General features: G+C 40.6%; 1 protein-coding gene across 1 annotated transcript in view; it reads right to left on the bottom strand.

Moving 5' to 3' along the window:
* The window catches only part of EYA2 (EYA transcriptional coactivator and phosphatase 2), a 167,064-nt gene that overhangs the window by 118,486 nt on the left and 27,207 nt on the right, over positions 1-21,371 (bottom strand). The window contains exon 4 of the mRNA XM_044663808.1: positions 21,221-21,337. Coding sequence (XP_044519743.1) covers positions 21,221-21,337 — 117 coding nt within the window. The remainder of the gene's footprint in view (positions 1-21,220; positions 21,338-21,371) is intronic.

The following is a 21,371-nucleotide window of genomic DNA, read 5'->3' as shown; positions in this document are numbered from 1 at the left end:
TCTCTCTCTCTCTCTCTCTCTCTCTCTCTCTCTCTCTCTCTCTCTCTCTCTCTCTCTCTCTCTCTCTCTCTCTCTCTCTCCTCTCTCTCCTCTCTCTCCCCACACAAATATAAAAGTGATGAAGAAAATGTAAATAATACAGATTAGACTAAATACTGTGTCAAGTATACTGCTCCCCTCCCCCAGTTACTGTCCCCAGTGCTAGGTGTTAAAATTTTAGCAGCAGATCCTCCTTGGGGTCCAATTTCTCTTCTCTCTTCACTGAACCACACTGCCTCATCTACCAGAGCCTGGGGGCTTGGAGAGGACAAAGTAGTATACAGTTATTATGTGTCAGAATTTAGACTTGAACTCTGGTCCTTCCTGACTCTATTCACTATGTTTAGCACCTCTCAATTATTTTCAGAGTTCAATAATTCCTGTACCTATCAGAGTTGTTGCCTTGAGGTTAAGGCAAATAAAAGAGCTTTTCTCATTGCTCTTTCTAGAGAGTCTACAGGCCCATTCTGCCTTGTGGAGTCCTCTCCAACAGCCCTATCTTTTGCTGAAAAATTCAGTTCACTTTAGTACTCCGTATGTAGCCAGCAGCAGGTCTGACGGTGGTAAATCTTGTATAGGGGTGGCCCTAGGTAGTATGTTCCAGATTATGGCTGTTCAGAGACAGGTTTTAAACAGGGAAAAGGACAGCTCCAGATGAATCAAGCTGAGCCTTTAAACTGCACCCAGAGGCTGTGGTGAGGTCTCAGAACCACTCCATCTTCAAAGCTTAGCCCCTATCGCTGCCCTTTCCTAGGTCTGCATCCATCATTTCAGAAAAGGCGGTAACCTGATTCCTTCAGGCCAAGAGGTCCACGACAGCTGCCAGAAGCTGAAATAACCCTGTGGCACTAGGTCCCAACTAATAATGATAACAATAACAATAGTTAGCATTTAGATGAGTGCTTTAAGAGTTACGAAAGGCTTCACATATATCCTCTCATTTGATCCTCATAATAATCTTGTGAGGTAGGTGCTATCATTATCTCCAGATAGGGGAAAAGAGGCATAAAGGAATGAATTTGCTTGTCTAGGATCACCTTGTTAGAAAGTGTCCAAGTCAAGATTTTAACTCGGGACTCCCTAACTCTAAATCCAGCAGTCCTTCCACTATGACACCTAGCTTCCTCAAACTTCATCCTCCTCCAAGGTGACCACATTCCCACTCCTCTGACTGACTCTAAACCCCCAATAATCACTCCTGCCATACAAAACGACACCGTGGAAGGGCTTCACGCTGCATGGCTAAGAAAAATGTCCTCTATTTCAAAGGGTTTGGCTCTTCACGTGAAAAGATCCTAATGGTCTTCTAATGGTGGAAAAAACCCTGGCCCCACAGGCAGGAAGCTTGGGTTTCAGTCTCTGTTCTGTTATTTACTGGCCCTGTGACTTTAGTGAGGTTACTTAACCTAAGCTCTAGTTTCCTTATCTATAAAACAGGAATAATAAAATATACACTACCTACACCTTGAGAGCTTAAAGGGATCAAATGAGATTAGACATATGAAAGTGCTTTGTAACCATAAAACACTATATAAATATAATACAGGAATAATCAATCAGAGCATCCACCCAACAGCCTTTTTATTCAGTACTGGCTAAGTGCTAGGGATACAATCATTAAAAAAACAACAACATCGTCCCTACCCTCAATAAGCTTACAACTTATTAGAAGGAAACAAGGAAATATCTAAATAAATGTAATATGGAATAGGATTTGATAAAGTATTTTAGGAAAATTTCCTATTGAGGAAGAGATTAATAGAACAGGAAAAAATGAAGAAGGATTTCACAGAGAAATCACTTAAATTTGAATTAAAAAATTTAAATAAAATTAAAATTAAAAGGGGAAATTTTTTTTTCCAGAAAAATGAGTAAAAAGTATATTCTAGTCATGAGGGATGGCCAATAGAAATGTACAGAAGCAGGAGATACAATTTGGTTGGAATACAAAGTATAACTTGAAATAAAGTTAGAAATGTAGACTAGGGGCAGTTAGGCGGCACAGTAAAGTCAGGCCTGGAGTCAAGAGGACCTTGGATCAAATCTGGCCTCAGACAATTCCTAGCTATGTTACCTTGGGCAATCCACTTAAGCCCAATTGCCTTGCCCTTCTGTTCCAGAATTGTTATTAGGACAGAAAGTAAGGGTTTAAAAGAAAAAAGGCAGAAAAGCAGGATGGAGCCATATTTTACATAAAATGTAATGACAGGTTTTTATTTTGTTTTCTAGGCAACAGGGAGCCACTGAATATTTTTGAGCAAGGAAGCAATATGACAAGAATATTTTGAGAACACTTTTGAATCCCCTCACAATCTCTTTTTTAAAAAATGGCTTCATGTCAGTAGTTTGGAAAAATGTTTTCAGGCTGAGATTAACTTCAATAGTACAAAAAAACTTCAAAGGCCCTATCTACTATTGTTTTGCCAGCCCCCAGACAAAAAAGCACAAGCCAGCAATAATGGAATGCTGCTGCTTTAAGAGACACAAAAAGGGGATAAATGATTCAGAAATGGTTTTGAAGGCCATATAGACCATGACATATCATAAAAGCATGCTGCTAGGAAAGAAGGTCTAAAAATTAAGTCAGAAAACCTGGTTCAAGTCCTAGTTGTTCTAGTCCAGTGATGGCAATCTATGGCACAGGTGCCAAAGATGACATGCAGAGTGCTCTCTGTGGGCACACACGTGCCCCCCTCCACCCCCACCTCCCCCAGTTCATTACTAGAAAGGCAGAAAGACTTGGGCAGAACTGCTCCCCTCCCCCTCTCTACCGTGCCTGATGACATTGTTTCACATCCTGCTCCTCTGCCCAGCAGCCCAATGGGAGGTCACAGGCAGCAGAGCTGGAGGGGAGCAGAGCACTCAGGCCACTCCCCTCTCCCTCTCTTCACTCACTGAAGACACTCCTTACTTCACTTGCCCCTCCACCCAGCAGCCCAATGGGAGTGCTTTCTCCTTCCCTTGTGTGGGGGCAGGGTGCATCGTCTAGGGGTTGGGGGGGATGCAAGACCCAGTCCTCTGTCTCTCAAAGGTTCACCATCACTGTTCTAGTCATATGACCCTGAAGAATTCCCTTTCTTGGGATTCCCTTTCTTGGGAGATAATAGTTTCCTACATCATAGGTGGTTTGGAGAAAAGTATTTCTTTAAAAAAAACAACAACAATAAAAAACCCTTACCTGCTATCTTAGAATCTATGCTAAGTATCAATTCCAAGACAGAAGGGCAGTACATGACAGGCAATTGGAGTTAAGTGACTTATTCAAGATCACACAGCTAAGATGAGGCCAGATTTGAACCCAGATCCTCCTATCTCCAGGTCTGATGCTTTATCCACTGTGCTACCTATATGTTCATATACATATGAACATATATCTAGAGTTGGGGGTGACCTAAGAATTCATCTAGTTCTATTTCCTCATTTTATAGATGAGGAAACTGAAGCCTCAGAAGTTAAGTAACTAGCTTAAGGTCAATCAGGTAGTATCAGAAGTAGGATTTAAACCCAGGGCCTCTGACTTCAGAGTCAGTGGTCTTTCACTATACTGCACTGGCTCAATTTATAGACTTTAACTAGGGGCTATATATATTGACTTCAAATATCTTTCCCAATCTGTTTCTCTTCCACTAATTTTAAACACATTATTTTGCATCCTGCAAAATCTCTTCATGAAGTCAAATTCATCAACTTTATCTCTACTTTATTGATGAAAAAATGTTTCTCCTTTTCACCGCTGAAAGAAATCTATCATTCATTTTTTCTAATTTTCTTTTGTTTTAAAAAAGAGATTACCTAAAACGTACATGATGTTATTTGGTGTGAGATATGGATCCAAACCCATTTTTCTGGGGGGCCCTACAGCTACCATGGGTTTAGCAGCAACTTTTCCAAAATTATATCCCCTATTTTTTTTTAAACTCTTTTAGGAATAACTCTAGGACAGTCAGCAAAGTCTAGATCATCTGGGGTTAAATGACTTGCCCAGGGTCACCCAGCTAGGAAGTGTCTGAGGACACATCTGAACCCAGGTTCTCCTGTCTCCATGCCTGGCTCTCTATTCATTGAGCCTCCAACCAGTCCCCCCTCCATATTTTCTTAAAGGGTGGGTTTATTAAACACCAATCTTTTATATTCATTGGCTCCATCTGACAGCCTTCAGACACTACCTTAGACAAACCATGGACCTCCCTCCCCTCCTTGGGAAGGTTCCCAAAGCTAACCTTCTAACAAGTGGCTCAGAAAGAGAATTTCCCTGGCTGGCACTGAGCAAGATGCTTCTTTTGCCTGTGCCCATCCCTCGTGCAAGAGACGGTCTTCCATTGGAAATAGTTTCTTTTCTTGGGTCTGAGAGATTAACTTGGTGCTTTGCTAGAAACACACATTCTAGCACCACTCTGAGCTTTTTTTCCCCCGAAATATGCTTGCCAGGAAAAACAGAAGCAGCCTCAAAATGGAGAGGTTCATGCAGAAGCACTTTGTAGCATTAAGCACAACATGTGCCCTCTAGCACGAGGCTAGGATGAGATGTGATGGGGGACAGGGGCAGCCATGGTCAGGGTCGGGTTGTAGGTGGGCCACAAGTCCCTCCTGAAAAAGGATCTCCCAGAACAATAAATGCAGAGCTCCAGAGATTTATTTCAACTGCATTTCAGATAGCTCCACAGCAAGGAGACAAAATATAGGTGCAGGAGCCCAGATCAGTTCTAGAATCACTGAATCTTTTAAATTTTTTTTTAAATCCTTAACTTCTGTGTATTGGCTCTTTGGTGGAAGAGTGGTAAGGGTGGGCAATGGGGGTCAAGTGACTTGCCCAGGGTCACACTGCTGGGAAGTGTCTGAGGCCAGATTTGAACCTGGGACCTCCCATCTCTAGGTCTGACTCTCAATCCACTGAGCAACCCAGCTGCCCTAGAATCACTGAATCTTAAGAGCTGGAAGAAACTTTAAATGTCACCTCATCCTTCCCTTATCACATGCATCTCCTAGCATAACGCAGTTTGGCATGTGGGCCAACTGTTTCATGGCACGTAGGCTGGTTACTGCCATCGTGCCCCCTAACCACCACCCGCTCCTCCCACACCCAGCTCTCTGAAACAGCTGCCAGCCAGAACAAGAACCAGCCACCACAAGAATCCATCTTTTCACTTATCACACTCTCCCTTACAGCACAGTTATTTGTGTAACATTAGATCCTAGATTTCTTGAGGGCAGAGCACATGCATGTAGCATACTTCTAGATCTCTAGAGTTCAGCACATAGTAGGTATTTAAAATAGGTGGGCAAGAATATCAAGAATAGCTATGATAAAGAAAACTAATAAAAGACACTTAGCATTACCAGATAATAAAACCTATTATAATAGCATTGATTATAACAATGAACTGGAAATGAACAGAACAGAGGAAAAATAGAAATAGAACCTGATGAATATAAAAATGGATGTTTGATAATCCCACTCTTAAAAAATATGGGGAACAGAATTTAATAAAAATTGCTAGGAAAACTAGGATGATTATATAGGGAAAAAAAGGGTTTGGATCGAAACTTCTTACCAAAAACATAAATTTAAAAATTGTTTTTTAAAAACCTTTACTTTCAATCTTAGAATCAATACTTAGTATCAGTTCCAAGGCCAAAGAGCAGTTAAGGGATAGGCAACTGGGGTAAAGTGACTTGCCCAGGGTGACATGGCTAGATAGTGTCTGAGATCAGATTTGAACCTAAGACCTCCTGCCTCTAGGCCTGGTTCTGTCTGCAAGGAGCCCCTCATAATGAACTCTTTAAGTGATCTAAAAACTTATTTAAAAAAAAAATAGAAAAAACGAATGTAGATAGCTTATGAAGAAATGAGACATTTTAAATCAATAAAATAAGAGAAATCAATGGAGACAAAGTAGACGAATTTGACTACAAAAATTTTGTACTATGCAAAACATTATCTCCAAAATTAGAAGGAAAAAAAAAGATTTGGGAAAGAATCAAACATATCAAAGGTTTGATTTCAAAATATATAAGAAACTGACATATTCAAAATATTTATTTCAAAATAATTTAAAAAATATGTATATATGAACATATATATAAAAGAAACTGACATATTCCTGTAAGAGTAATAATATATACTCCTAAACATGCAAACTGCTAATGATCACATGAAAGGATTCTTAAACTCTTTAATAATTAGAAAAATGGAAATAAAGACAACCTAAAAATATTACCTTATATTTACTGGAATAATATTTATTGAAGTAGTAAGATTTACTGGAATAGTAAAAATATTTTAAAGATTATAAAATTCAATCCTGACAGGACTCTTGGGGAAACAGTTTGTTAAACTGTTGGTATGACTATGGTATTTTCCCAATGCAAACATTTTGGGAAGCAGAATGGTAATATATATCAATAAGAGTCTCCAAAGTGGTCATACTTTTTGAGACCTAGAAATTCTGCTGCTAAGAATCTATTCAGAAATTATAATAGAAAAAAAGAGAGACTTCTTTCTTCCAAACTACTCATAGTTGCTCTATTTGTCATAACACCTGGAAATAACCTATATAACATGCCTAAAAATGGGAGAATAACTGAATTAATTATAGTTTATTATGTATTATTATTGTTATGGACTCAAAATAAGTGATATAAAGAAGAAGGAAAAGGGTTGTATGAGGAATTGGGTTAAAAAATGAGCAGAATCAGATCAGTACACTCAATGATGAACACTATTTAAAAAAACAATGGCAAAAATCGCAAACTAAAAACCCTCCAACCAACAAGAAAAGAAAGAAGATCTCAAAGATGACAGAACTTCTAGCAGAAATGGAAAGAGCAGTAGAATCAAAGTGCTTTCTTTGCTTGTTGGTTGGGTGTGAATTCTTCGATCTCTATGTTAAAGACTAGGGTCTTCGGGCTAAGATTTTATCCCCTGCTAGGTAGATTTGCTTGATTGTCTTTGTAGATGGTTACTGCCTTTACAAAGGTCAGAGAACTAGTCTTGAAGCCAAGGAGACTTGGGTTCACCTATTACCTCTGACACTGGTTGAATAAACTTGAAAAAAGTGACCACTTCTCAGGACCCTAGACAATTCTTCACAGAGAAGGTGCTGACTTGCTGACTGCTTGGAGGACTTTTCTCATTCATTTAGCTCCTTATGGCATATGAAATTACAGATTTCGTTAGGCTGAGTTTGAGAGTTTTTTTTGCCTTTCTCGGTATCTCCAGCACAGTCCTTAGCCTATAGCAGGTGCTTAAAAATTCACTCATCTAGTCCCTATCTCCTATCACATTTAGAATTAAAAGTAAAATTTAAAACCTCACAAAACAACATCCCAGAAAAGATTCCTCCTTTTAGGAAAGAGAGGTAACTTCCCCCTACTTGGTCTCTTTTTTTTATCTCCTAGTTAGAAATTATCTCACAGCCTCAATGATTAGACCAGGAGAGAGTGTGTTGACGACACTGGGGAATCTGGAGAACGAGGGGCTTCCTGTATTTCCAAACCAGTCGATACTCAGTCTAAGTGTCCGGGCTGAAATGGATCTGGTTTACTGCTCTCCTTCCCACTGACCTACACTAACTTGGGCTTGATATACTTAAACCATAAGCACAGAGCAAAAATACAGCCAAACATCAAAGCTTCCCAGGCCAAAACCCTTCCAGGGGCACAGACGGGGCAGCTAGGATGACCATGAGACGGCTCCCTCCAGGGGCTATGCTCCTCGATGAAGCAACAGAAAGCCCGGCTAGAGACTCCTTTAATTTTATTTTTTTGGCTAGTTTTAAAACAATCAAGTCAATTTAGCACGGTCTGCTCCAGTGTTTTGAAATCTTTGAAAGAGATATTGTGCTGATATGTGTGGGAGTAGGAGGGGAAGGGGACCTTTATTTATACTGTAAAGAGTGCCATCTGACCCCTCCTGAAGGAGGCCTCCCCCTGATGAACTTGCTGGGGTAGGAAGCATGCTTTTGCCGCCGCTGTCTTAGACTGAGACTAATACAAGCCAGCTGGGAAGGAGAAGCCTTGACCTGCCCCTCCTGCCAGGGAGGTTTCAATTTTACAAAGCTGAGCAGTCTTGGGGACAGTGCGCCATGCACATTCTTCTTATGCCCTTTCGCTGATTAGCCCCAGCCTTTTGATGACCCTATGCAGGGTCACGGTGGATTTCTCAATGTTCCCCTGCCTTGGGGAGGAGGGCAGGGGGCAGTGCCATGCTTTCTTTTGTAAGATTCCAGGAAGTCTGTCATCTTCTCTGATCCCTGGCAGCATGGTGGGGTAGCAGGACTACTAGTAGTCCTAACCTGGGTGTAGAAAACTGGGATTTCAGAAAAATCTTGCAATTGGAGCTTTGAAATCATTGCCTGAATTTAGCCTCAGTATCCCTGAAGGAACGACAAAGAAGTTACACCAGGTGATTATATGATCTCTGAGGTCCCTTCTAATTTTAAAAGTCTACCTGGGGGCAGGTAGATGGCTCAGTGGATCAAGAGCCAGGTCTAGAAATGGGAGGTCTAGGGTTCAAATCTGGCCTCAGACACTTCCTAGCTGTGTGACCCTGGGCAAGTCACTTAAGCCCCATTGCCTAGCCCTTACTACTCTTCTACCTTGGAACCAATACATAGTATTGATTCTAAGACAGAAAAAATGTCTATCAGCCTCACTGCCAAAACAATCCTCCTTTTCCCCAACTAACCTTCAACAAACATTTGGCAAGCACCTGCAAGATACAGAACACTGAGCTGGACTGAGGGGATAGAGGTATAGAGAGGAAGACAATGGTCTTGCTTTCAAGAAGTTTATAGTCTAGTAGGGAGATATGACACAAATATGGAAAAAAGCTCATCATTAAATAATAACTAAAGTGTAAATTAATAATTTTGCCACAAAAGGTCTGTATGAAGGGGATAGAATGGAGGAAGAAGCTATTTTTCTTCTGGAAACAAATAACCATTAAGACTGGAGGGCTCTGGGGGAAAAAAATTGTTAATGATCACAAGAAATAGGATCACAGACTTAGATCTGGAAGGAACCTTTTATGTCATTTAATCCATTCTTCTCATTTTATAAATAAGGGGACTGACCTCAAGAGAGGGGAAGTGACTTACTCTAAGGTTACTAAGACTGCAAAGTCAGGATTTGAAGCCACGTCTCTGAATCTCTGATTGGGGTGGCTAGGTGGCATAGTGGATAGAGTGCTGGGTCTGGAGTCAGGAAGTTTCACTTTCTGGAGTTCAAATCTTGCCTCAGACACTAGCTGTGTAACTCTGGGCAAGTCACTTAACCCCGTTTGCCTCAGTTTCTTCATCTATAAGATGAGTTGGAAAAGAAATGGCAAACCACTTCATACCAATACCAAGAAAACTCCAAATGGAATCATAAAAGACAAACTTTTTTCATGAAGAGTTGGACACAACCAAAAAAAAAACTGAACTGAACTCTGATTCCAAGTTCTCCAAGCAGCATATACCTCCAGTATACCTCCACCTTCTTAGAACAGAAGATAGAAAGAGCCCCAGCTAAGAGCACAGATATTCACCACACAAATGCTATTTTTGACGCACTATGAGGGGGGTGAAAAAACCACTACCTCCAATTGGTCCAACACAGTTCTACATGGGAAATATCCAATACAACAATCCTTTAGCAGGTTAAGCTCCCCTGAAGGAAGCCAGTATTCCTCCATGTCCAAGTCAATAGCCATCAATCCACCAGCTGCTTTGCCATGCTCCTCTCCCAAATTTATCCCCTGAAGATCACCTGTCAGTTAAGAGTCTCTCTGTACTAAGCAAGGCTGGTCCTTGGATTTGAGATACGCAGGTCTTCTCCCTGCCCATATCTGAAGCCTGTCAGAACATGTGCACCAAAGACAATGACTTTGAGAACCCAAAGTCTTTTCTGCACAAGGGAACCTCATACTGTTATAACAATCACGCCTCTTCAGAAAAGGACATATATAGTAATTCTGCATCTTTTCTAGGTCTCACAGCTAGTTGGAGAGAGGAGTCAGAACTAGAATCCAGATCCCTTGATTCCTGATCCATGGCTCTTTCCAATAAGCAGTGAATACGCTCATTTCAGCATTAATAATATGAAGATGCTGGTTCATCTTGGAAGAATTCTAGGTCTAGGAAAACTGGGTTCAGGTCAGGGTAAATCCTGGTAAATGCTTAACAAAGGGATCTCCAAAAATGTGTACGTAACACACTTTCAAGTTTAATCTGAACTATTAACATTTTCTTCATTGCCTTCCTAAGTTTAGATGATCAACAAAAAATCCAAGTCCTCACTTGTAATGTTTGACAATTTGAGATGTAAATGCTTGTTAATAAAAATCTGATAACTGTGCAGGAGAGTACCACTAGTCTCGGTTTCATTTCTGCCACTAACTAGGTTACAAATTCATTGACGAGTTATTTCTCCTTTTTGGGGCTCAATATCCTTATCTGTAAATTGTGGGAGTTGGACTAAAATGATTTTGCAGGTCTATTCTAGCTCCTGACATTGTATGTTTTAAGGATCCTTCCAACTCTTGAAATTCGATGTCTCCTCATCTAAACTCAATCATCTACATTCCATCCTATCAATCTGCACAAACCAAAGCAAACAGGTAACCTTAGGTTTTTGCCATGCTGTAATGGAAAAAAAAATAAGGAACTCAGCATACTTCCTCAAAACAGAAACAAAAATATGTTTCCCTGCTACCACAAGACCAGAGACAGAACTAATCTCTGCTGAATGAGCCTAACACCAAACAATGGGATAGTCCCTATGTTGAATAAGCAGCACAAACTCTTTAAAATCTATACAATTTTGCTTTTTACATATGCAATGATATGGGATGTCTACCTAATTAATGATAAGGTGACAAGGAAGCTGAGCATCGAATTCCAAAAGTCTAAAATAAATTGGACCCTCAAGTTGAACCTCTCCCAAGATAAGAGTTCCTTATGGATCTCTTGTTCTCTTCTATGATCATTTGGCAAAATTCATGTCTACATTTCTGAACCCAAATTTTCCTTTAGAATAGATCAGCAGAGCTTAAGGATTAGAAAAGTCCACCTACCAGCAGCTATGAGAGCCTTAGGCTACAGTTTAAGCTGTTGTGCAATTGTGTTGGGCAGCCTGTTTTTTGGACAAGGAAAACCTGTGGTTGGAGCAACAATGATCCAAGCGTTGGCTTGCCCGCCTTGTCCACATGCCTGCCTGAAATTCTGGAAAGGAAGCTGGGCAGCCACTGCAAGCAAAGAGCAAACAAACAAAAAGCCCTTGGCATTCCTGTCACGCTGGTGCAATTAACAGAGAGGGAAATCTTGCTGTGTGATGAGATTTGGGGTCAGTCTTTTGCCCTCTCTGAGTCTCAGTTTCCTTCTCTGTAAACCAGAGGGTTGGACTAGTTCATTCCTAAGGGCTCATTTAGTTCTTCAAGTTTATGAATCTAGGAATCTGGGTACTGCCGGAGCTAGGAAGACATGAGCATCAGACTTCAATAAATAGAAGAAGAGAATTAAAAAACCCAAACCTCAGACTAGTGGCAATGTCTAAAGGGAAGGGATTAGTGTCTAGCAGATCACTGATTACCTTGAGGCTGGGGAGGTTGTTCCGGGAGATTGATAAAGATCACATTTAAGCAGAGAGAATCTTGGAGATTTTTTTTTTTTTAAGGTTCACCAAGGTGTGACTGTTATTCTCAAGAACTACTTTAAGACTTAAAAAAATCTTTTTGAGGGGGGCTCATTTCTCCTGCTACCCCCTTTCCAATAAAACTTTAGAAGCAGAACAAATCGCTTTGCTGAAAGTGTGCAAATTATTTATCCTGTAACCTTGCCTGGGACCCATTTTAGGTTTTTCTCTGAGCCAGGCCTCAAGATGTGCATCTATACACAGAGTCCTTCTAATAAATACCTCTGAGCCTGGAGCGATGTTTTTCTCTAGCTCTGAACCCCTTAATTATCCTTTTCAATTACTGAGCAGAAGGGCATATTGCCCTAAAGGGCTTAGAACATGCTGCTCTCGCTTTTTAAAAATTTTTTTTTTTAATCACTAGGGAATTATCATGGTGGGAATGTAGATCCTGATTCAGGCAATGCATTTTCTTGCCTTTCGAAATTAATAGAGAATATCTCCCCTACCCCACGAAGTGGTGATAGAAGTGGCTCACTCATTAAATTTATATTATATGTGTGTGTGTGTGTGTGTGTATTTATTTGAGGGTGTGTGTGTGTGTGTGTGTGTATTTGTTTTGTTTTGTTCCCACTAAAGATGCACAACAAATTTCTTTGAAAACATGAATCGGCCACTCTGTCCTCACATGTACTTGGGTTCTAATTTGTATTTTATAGTTGTAGATTATCCTATTACAAAAATGAATAATATGGAAATAGGATCTGAGTGATGTATGTATATAATAATACATGTAATAATAATACATGTATAACTCAGTGAAATTGCTTGTTAGCTCTGGGAGGGGGACAACACAAATCATGTAACCTTGGAAAAAATTAAAAAAGAAAAGAAAATTTAAAAGAAAAAATAAGAATTAAAAAAATAATTGTGCCTGTTTATTTGTCTTATCCCTAATGCTAGGCTAGGAGCTTTGTGAGAGCAGGATCCAGGGTTTATTTACCTGGGTATCCCCCCACAGGGCTGAACACAATACAGTGCCTTGCATAGAACTGGCATGAACTTAACAAAATCAACTTTTAACATAGTTGTCCTCAGAATTATGTACCAAATGCCATCAAAATAGCCTTCCTTTTAAGCCTAGTGCCTGTCATTGGGCTGGCATGCGGGCTGTAGGATGGGGACCAGATCTGTGATCTTGCTGATAAAGGGAACTCTAGGAAGAAGAAGTTCTAGCCATGCTGCCTAGGACCCCTGTGCTAGGGGGCACATGACAGATACAGCACTGGGCTGCAGGGAGGAAGACCAGAGTCGGATCCTGCCTCTGACACTTACTAGCTGTGTGACCGGAGGGGAAAGCCACGATTTGCCTCAGTTTCTTCAACTGGAAAGGATAACCAAAGCACCTACATTACAAGGTTGTCGTGAGGGTCAAATGAGAAGATATTCCCCCAGCACTATTCCTGGCACATAGCAGGAACTATATAAATGCTTGTTTCCTTTCCTTCCTGCCCCCTGACAGTATTATACTCATAAGTGAAGGAACTTCTCCAGGGTCACACAGTCACTGTATGTCAGATGTGGCACTTCAACTCCAGGGTTCCTGGCATAGGGTTGGCTCTCCAGTCACAAGGCACAGAGTAGGTACTAAATAAACGCCTACTGATTGATTGGTTTTGTGTCTCAGATCTGAAAGTGATCGGACATGTGCTCTACCAATTTCTCTAACTATATGGATATATCTAGAGCTAGAAAGGAACTACTGAATCTATGGGGCAGCTGGGTGGCTCAGGGGACAGAGAGCCAAGCCTGGAGTGGGGAGGTCCTGGGTTCAAATCTGGCCTCAGACACTTCCTAACTGTGTGACCCTAGGTAAGTCAGTCACTTACCTCCAATTGGTCACCACTCTTCTGCCTCAGAACTGATACTTAACATCAATTCCAAGACAGAAAGTAAGAAAGAATTGATGTTACACACACACACACACACACACACACACACACACACACACACACACACACAATATATAATGTAATATATATATATATATAATATAATAAAAGGATCAAACTAGTTTTATAAAATTTATTTATAAATAATAAAATAAAAATTTATAAAATAAAAAATAAAATTTTATAAAAAATTTATTTATAAAATAAAAGGATCAAACTAGTTTTATATATGCATATATAAAACTAGTTTGATCCTTTTATTTATATATATATTTATAAATATATAAATATGTAATATAAATATATTCATAATATAAACAATAAATAATATTAATACATCTAAAATATAAAAATAAGTATATACTAGTTTTATATATAATATATAAAAATAAGTATATACTAAAATATAAAAATAAGTATATACTAGTTTTAAAAACTAGTTTGATCCTTTTATTTTATAAATAATGAGACTGAGACTTATAGGGAATAAGTAACCTGCTTGATACAGGGTTCTTTTTGCCCTATCAGGCTGCTAGATAGCACAATGTGCCAGGGGTAAAATGGTAGAAGACCTGGATTCCAATCTACCTCAATTACTTATGTGATCCTAAGCAACTCGTTTAACCTTTGGTTCTATGTTGATACTAGTGCCTTCTCTCTTAAGATAATCTCCAATGTGTTCTGTTTCTTCTTCTTTTTTTAAAATTTAGAATATTTTTCCATGGTTCCATGATTCACGACTTTTCCCACCCCTCTTCCCTGCCCCCTCCCGGAGCCGACAAGCAATTCCACTGGGTTATGCAAGTATCACTGTTCAAAAGCTATTATTCTGTTTCTTGTTTGTAGGTTGTCCTTCTTTCAGAAGGTACGGTTTCCCCTCCATTATTATATTTGATCCACACGAACAGTCCAACAACCTAGACACATTTATAAATACCAGGTCCCGGTTCAAAATGGACAGTTCCTTCCTCTCAGTCCTGGAACTCCCCAAACCTGGACTTTTATCTGCCTTCCCGAGAGCGGAGGGTTGGAAAGCGAGTCGGATGCTCAGGCAGACAGAGCTCCTCTCCGTCAGGACAGCGGTCCCCTATCCAGATGGCACCAGCATTTACACGTCTCTGTGGTCCTTGTTGCTGACAGATGTTGTTGGGGGGTGGGAGGAGGAAGATGACTTTGTTACTCAGGCTCACGCTTCTCCCTTTCCGTTCTGAGAATGCCTAACATGGTTGGGAAATGTTGGGGCTGAGAAAGAAGTTTAGCAAATATTTAGGTGCCTCCCCTCCCCATACAGAGGAGTAAACTGAGGCCCCAAAACAGCCAGGCAGTGACTTTCCCAATAACATAAGCAAATTAGTAACAGAGGTCTCCTGTTTGCTTATTGTTCCTTCCTTCCTACCTTTCTAAAAACCCATATATTTTGTCTCAGTATCCCTTCTAAGACTGAAGAGTAATAAGGGCTACACAAGGAGGTTAAGTGACTTTCCCAGGGTCATATAGCTAGGAAGTGCCTGAGAGCAAATTTGAAGCCAGGTCTTCCTGACTCTTGATGCTCTTTCTATTGTGCTACCTGATTCTTTCTACCACTCTGTGCCACTTTTTAATCTATAAGTATTTACTATCATCCACTAGAGTACTGGTCCTATGGCAGCAAGAGGTTAAATAAAGAACACAAAAGCACAACTCAAGTCCCTAAGTCTATTCTGTACAACTCTGCAGCACAGTGGATGGTGCGCTGAATGTGGACTCAAAAGTCCTGAGTTCAAATTTGGTCTACTGAACCTCAGTCTGTCTCAGTTTACTCCTCTGTAAAATGGAAATAATACTAGCCTCTACCATGAAGATAGCTATAAAGTGATTTGCAAACTTTAAAATGCTATATAAATGCTGACTACAAAAATAATTCTTAAAAAAAATTATTATATTCTCCAACTCTCTTATTAGGGCAGCTGGGTGACACAGTGGATAGAGCATTGGGTCTGGAGTCAGGAAGCCTTGAGTTCAAATCCAGCCTCAGACACTTATTATCTGTATGACACCAGGCAAGTCACTTCACCCTGTTTGCCAGTTTAGTTCCTTAGAGGCCTCCCCTTCTTGGAGGAGGCTGCATGGGTTGAACCCTTGCTTAATTCAACATCAAGCCCTCCAGCTGAGGGGTTAACCTCTGCATGGGTTGAGCTGGAGACCAGAACAACATTTAGGGTGATAAGCTAGACTTCTTACTCTACCCTCTTTGATATTTTTTCTTTCACTCCCTCTTTTTGTAAATAAAGCTGCTAAAAAAAGTCATTTTGACTTAAGCTGTATTAAATATAAAATTGGCAACCACATTCTCTTATATTTAGTCCAGCCATAAATTTAATTCATACATTTGCAAAATGAACTGGAGAAGAAAATGGCAAACCACTCCAGTATCTCTGCCGAGAAGACCCCAAATGGGGTCACGAAGAGTTGGATGTGGTTGAAACAAAATTCTCTTATTTTATAGATAAAGAAATGGCAAGCAGGAAAAGGTATTTATCCAAGATCACAGCAAATTAGAGGAAGAATCAGAATGAAAATGCAGGTTTCCTGACTGTCTGTCCAGTGTCCTTTCACTACACTGCCCCTAGTATCTCCTTCTATCATTGACTGTTGAAACATAGCCTGAGTTTTACCTGTTAGTGGAGTTTCTGTACTGGAGGCCAATCTGTGAATACTCTTGTGTCTCTAGCTCCTCCTTTCCCCTACAGGTTATCATGGATAAGTCCTTTAAGGCAGAGGCCCAGCTATTTAACAAGGGTACCACTATGTATGAAGGTTTCCTTCTTTCCACTGTTAGTTAAAATTCACCTTATCCAATCACCTCTTTGTAGTGATTTCAGGCTTACAAAACACTTTCCTCATGTGGTGGATAGTACAGATACCATTATGCCCATTTTATAACATGGCTAAACTGTGACTTGCCACCATTACTGAATGGCACTCAGAACTTAAATCCAAGGTCTGTCCTAGTTCTAAGTCTTATGTTCTTTCTACTACCCCACATTCTTCTTATATAAAAAAAATAGACTTATCTGACTTCATTGCTATGAAAGTCCTTAATTCAAAGACAGATATCCAAAGGAGTTTATCTTTCAGCTTATACTTTTACAGCTCCAGGATTTCCTCTTGTTAATGAAAATTTCATTTTTGTTAGTGAAGGTGAGGGGGAAAATATGTATGCGGGGGGTGGGGAGGGAGATTTCCCAACAGGGAATATAAGAAAATGTTTTCCAAACTCTCTACTTTTCCACATCTGCTTTCGCATGTCTCAAGAGAACCTCCCCAACCCCCCACAACTTTTTTTCTCTTCTAGCATTAATCGGGCAAAGAGTTTGGCTTTTAATTATCTCTTAGGGATTATTCTTAACTTAGTTCTCTGTTTGCTGCCCCCCCCCCCAACCCCAACACACACTCACACACTCTCTCTCTGTGTCTCTCCAGCTGTTTTTGTCTATCATTCCAAGCTTTCTCAGATGAGGGAATGACCAAATCATACTGTCACAGTTAGGAAGGGGCCCACCCTCTCTCTAGACAAAGAGATAAAGCCTCAAAGCCAAATTCTACAAACAATTATAAAAGTCTACTTACACATGGAACCTGCTGCTAGATGCTCAAGGAGACACAAAGGTAAAGAAATAGAGACATAGTGAAGAGAAAAGGATTATTTCCTAGTAAGTGAATTAGGGAAAGTTCCATGGAAGAAGTGCCATTTGAGCTGGGTCTTGAAGGCTGGAAAGGGTTTCAACAAACAGTCATGGCAAGAGAGAAGAGGCATTCCAGGGAGAGGATTTGGAATAAATAAAGTTATGGAGATGGGAAATTGGCGGGCCTGCGAAAGGTGTAAAATAGTTCCCTTTGGTTGGAGTGTGGAGTGACTTGTAGGATAAGCCACCGCCAGACTGTTGAGGGTCTTGATTGTCTGATCAGAGACTTCATACATAGTAGGAATGAGCACCATCACCTGGGTTGTGGGGAGGGAAAGAGATCAGCAGGAAACTTAACCAAATGTTCCCAGAAGGCCAAGGAAAGGCGAGACTCAGAAGAGGAAAACCTACCAAATATACTCAGAGAAATTGCTAGAACACAACAGAAAGTCAGCATGATGCTAAGTTTGGTTCCTGCTTCCTAGAGAAAAGCCTAAGAGAAGAGAGAGGTGACTCACCATTGGCCTCAAGAGAAAAACTGAGATTCACTGCTCTCCTAGGAAACGGGGAGAGGATTCCATTTGACTCTTGTATAATAGAAAGAACAATGGCTGGACCTGACATGGGGGCTTGTAATTTAGGGTCTGTGAACTTAAAAAATTCTGTGAGGGCTCCAAAGATTTCACCAGGTAGCCAAAAGTCCATTATGCAAATATCAGAAGAGCTACCTTTAAGTTTCCGTTTTTGAGAGGACTTGGGTAAGTCATTTAGCCAAGTTTTGGCTTTCTCAGTTACAAAAAGTAGATGAGAGATCTTGCACTACTGGACTCACAGGACTGTGAGGATTGAATGAAGGCACGTCATAGACTGCCATGATTGGAAAGGGCCTTAATGATCCTCTAGATGAAGTCCAATTTACAGATGAAGAAACTGAGGTCCAGAGAAGTGATTTGCTAAAAGTGATATAGCTGCTTAACAACAGGACCAAGACTAGATCCTAGATCTTTTGACTTCTAGTAGAAATAGGCTAGATTTAGGAAGTCAGGCAGACTGGTGTTCAGATACTTGCAAGTTGTCTGACAATGGGCAAATCACTGAAATTTCTCTGTGCCTCAATTTCCTCATCTGGAAGATCAGGATAATAGTACCTGCTTCCCAAGTCTGTTGTGATGACTAAATAAGATAACTGCAAACTTTAAGGCAATATATAAATGCTAGACTAATAACAGAACTGTTATTATTAATAGTCATTCTCATTACAACCTGTTACAGAAGATCAGGCACTGAGAGGCTAAACATACCTTGATGTAACTTTAACTTTGTACTATTTCTGAAGCCTTTCAGCTTCCAACATAGGGACAAGGCTCTAAATGCCACAATCCCAAAGCACATTCCCTCTTCTGTGTCTTTTGTTTCTTGCAAAACAGAGCTCCATCAGACAGGAGCTGTCTCCTTCCTCTCTTCCCTGCCCTGAGGGATTGGTTTGGAGAGATATTTGTGCCTGTGTAGAGGTTTCCAGCCCCACAACCACAATTGGGCTTGCCTTTGATTGTCAATCAGAAATGGCAGTGGAGGAAACAGGAGCATGTATGTGTATATATGTGTATGCACACACATATATACAAGAATGCATACACATAAATACACACATGCATGCATGCATGCATACATTCACAAACATACATGTATCCCTGTATAACTCTTTTAAGGATTGCAAAGCATCCCCCCCCCACATGATTCCTCCCATCATAGAGGTAGCTATCAATTACCCAATTTTACAGATGAGGAAACTGAGACTCAGAGGAGGTGAGATGATTTTTTTCCAGGGAGTGAATTAGTTAGCTAACTAGTAAGGTCAGAGTCAGGGTTTACACTCAGATCCTTTAACTCCAAATCTAGTAATCTTTCCAATTCATCATGCTGTCTTGAAATGTGAACCATTAAAGCTAAATAATCCATTAGGGATAAAACTAGACATAGCTTTCAGGGGGCAGCATCTAGTCTGGGACTGTTCCCTATACACTGCATAGAAAGAGATTTTGCTGGTCTTCTTAGTTTGATGCATGAGGGACTAAAAAATGATAGCTGTAAAAAAAAAACAAAACCTCAAAATAAACCTGTTCACACATTTTGGCTCTCTCATATTGTCTCTTTCCCCTCTCTCCGTATATATGCTCTTCCTCCTCTCACTTTCCCTCCCTCCCTCAATACTCTCTGCCACACCCCCCCAAACACAGAGGCAAAGGAGAAACAACGCCCTGGCTTTTGATGCTTTTTTGTTCGTCCGACTAGTTTATACTCTTAGGAGGAAAGGTTCCAGTCTAGCCAAGCACGGCTACCACACTAACAAGTATACTATAATGAAGGAGGAGGACTGACAATTCTCTATGTTAATGTTAATGTTAATGTTAATGACCGTAACTAGCTTGTCCAGAAAAGCCTGCCTTGTAGGGCTGGGGAACAGAGGTCGGGAGACCTGGGGACCCAAGCTAGCACTGCCACCAGCTCCCTGTGGGACTCTGGGGCAGTTCTTGTGATATACTGGTTCTGTTTCCTCATCTTTAGAGCAGGGGCTGGGGGAAAGAGTGCTGCACTCGATCTCTAAGGTCCCTTCCATCTCTGACCACCTATCTTCTAAATTCCCTCTTACTTCTAACATCCAGAGAATCTATGCCTCTAATGGCACCACAAAGGGAAAACATACCTTTCAGCTTTATAAATGTGGCTTGATTTCCCCTCTCAACCAGAATTCCTGGCCTTCAAACCAAATCTCAATCCTTCTCCCTCCCCTGCCTTCTTCCTCACTTCCTTTATTTCAATTTTTTTTCCCTTTTAAAACATAAGCTCAACATCTCCCATTCTGAAAAGGGAATAGTTTGAGAGTTTATTTATCCTCTGGAACAACTTAAAAAAAAAAGTTAATATGAAGCACATGTGCATGGTTTCTAAGAGTTCTGTGTTTAAAAAAAATACTTAGGGAGGAATATATCCAGGCTTACAAAATGCCTGGGTTGTGTCAATAGCAGTTTATAGCCATTAGCATTAAGTCTGAACGTAGTTAATTGGGACACAGTGCAGCTGCTGCAGCAGCACGGGGAGATGCTTGGCCCACACTTCCTGATACAGTCAGAGCTGTATAAAATCACCTGAAAAGTTCCCATGGTCAATGGAGGAAACAGAGTAGAAAACTTCCCTGATTCTACAAGGGGGCCATGGGGCCAGACCTTACTTATCTTGGGACAGCTGCTTTCTGGAGCAACCTGTTTTACCTTTCTTCTTATTAATTTTTTTTTAACTGTACCAAGGAGTCAAGGAGGGAAAAGAACTATTTAACAGACTTAGGAAAGAAGGAAGGAGGGGGGATGGGAAAAAAGAAGTTAAGAGAAGAATGGTGCACTGGAAAACAGAACTGGCCTGGGTATTCTTCTATACTCCCACAGAGGAGGGAGCTAGGTGACACAGTGGATGGAGAGCTGAACAAAGGAGACAGGGAGAACTGAGTTCAAACATGGTCCCAGATACTTGCTAGCTATGTGACCTTGGGCAAGTTACCTGTTTGCCTCAGTTTCCTCAACTGTAAAATGGGGTTAATAAAAGCGCCTACCCCTCCAGGGTTGTTGTGAGAATTAAGCAAGATAATATTTGTAACTTGTATTTGTATTATTATCACAGGGTAAATCTGAGCAAGTGACTTATCTTTGTTATACCTCAGTTTCTTTATTTGTAAAGCTTTAAGATCTCTCTGGTCCCCTTCTACTCAAGAGAATTCCACGTCTTTTCTGCTTCAGGGATTGGCAGACTGTCAGGAGCAGGGAGAAAAAGATTGTAGCCTTTCCTATTTCATGGTTCTCTCTAGGGCTGGCTAAAATTAAATTGTTGGTGCCTGAGGACACTAGATTTAGCTGCTTGCCCGGAGACAAACCAAATGGGGCATTTCTTCATCATACTGACCGTGCATCTGGTAGGTGTAAGGGGTCTGTCCTGTGGGTGGAGTGCCAAAACTTGAGCCATAGCTGAGGAATCCACTCTGGCCAGGGGAATGGTTCAAGCTGTCTTCTGTTTTGATACCTTTATAGGATGAGAAAGAAACACCTGAGGATAA

The sequence above is a fragment of the Gracilinanus agilis genome, chromosome 2 (genome assembly GCF_016433145.1).
Source record: "Gracilinanus agilis isolate LMUSP501 chromosome 2, AgileGrace, whole genome shotgun sequence".
In the NCBI taxonomy this organism is placed as follows: Eukaryota; Metazoa; Chordata; class Mammalia; order Didelphimorphia; family Didelphidae; genus Gracilinanus; species Gracilinanus agilis.
This window is presented reverse-complemented; position numbering and strand designations above follow the sequence as displayed.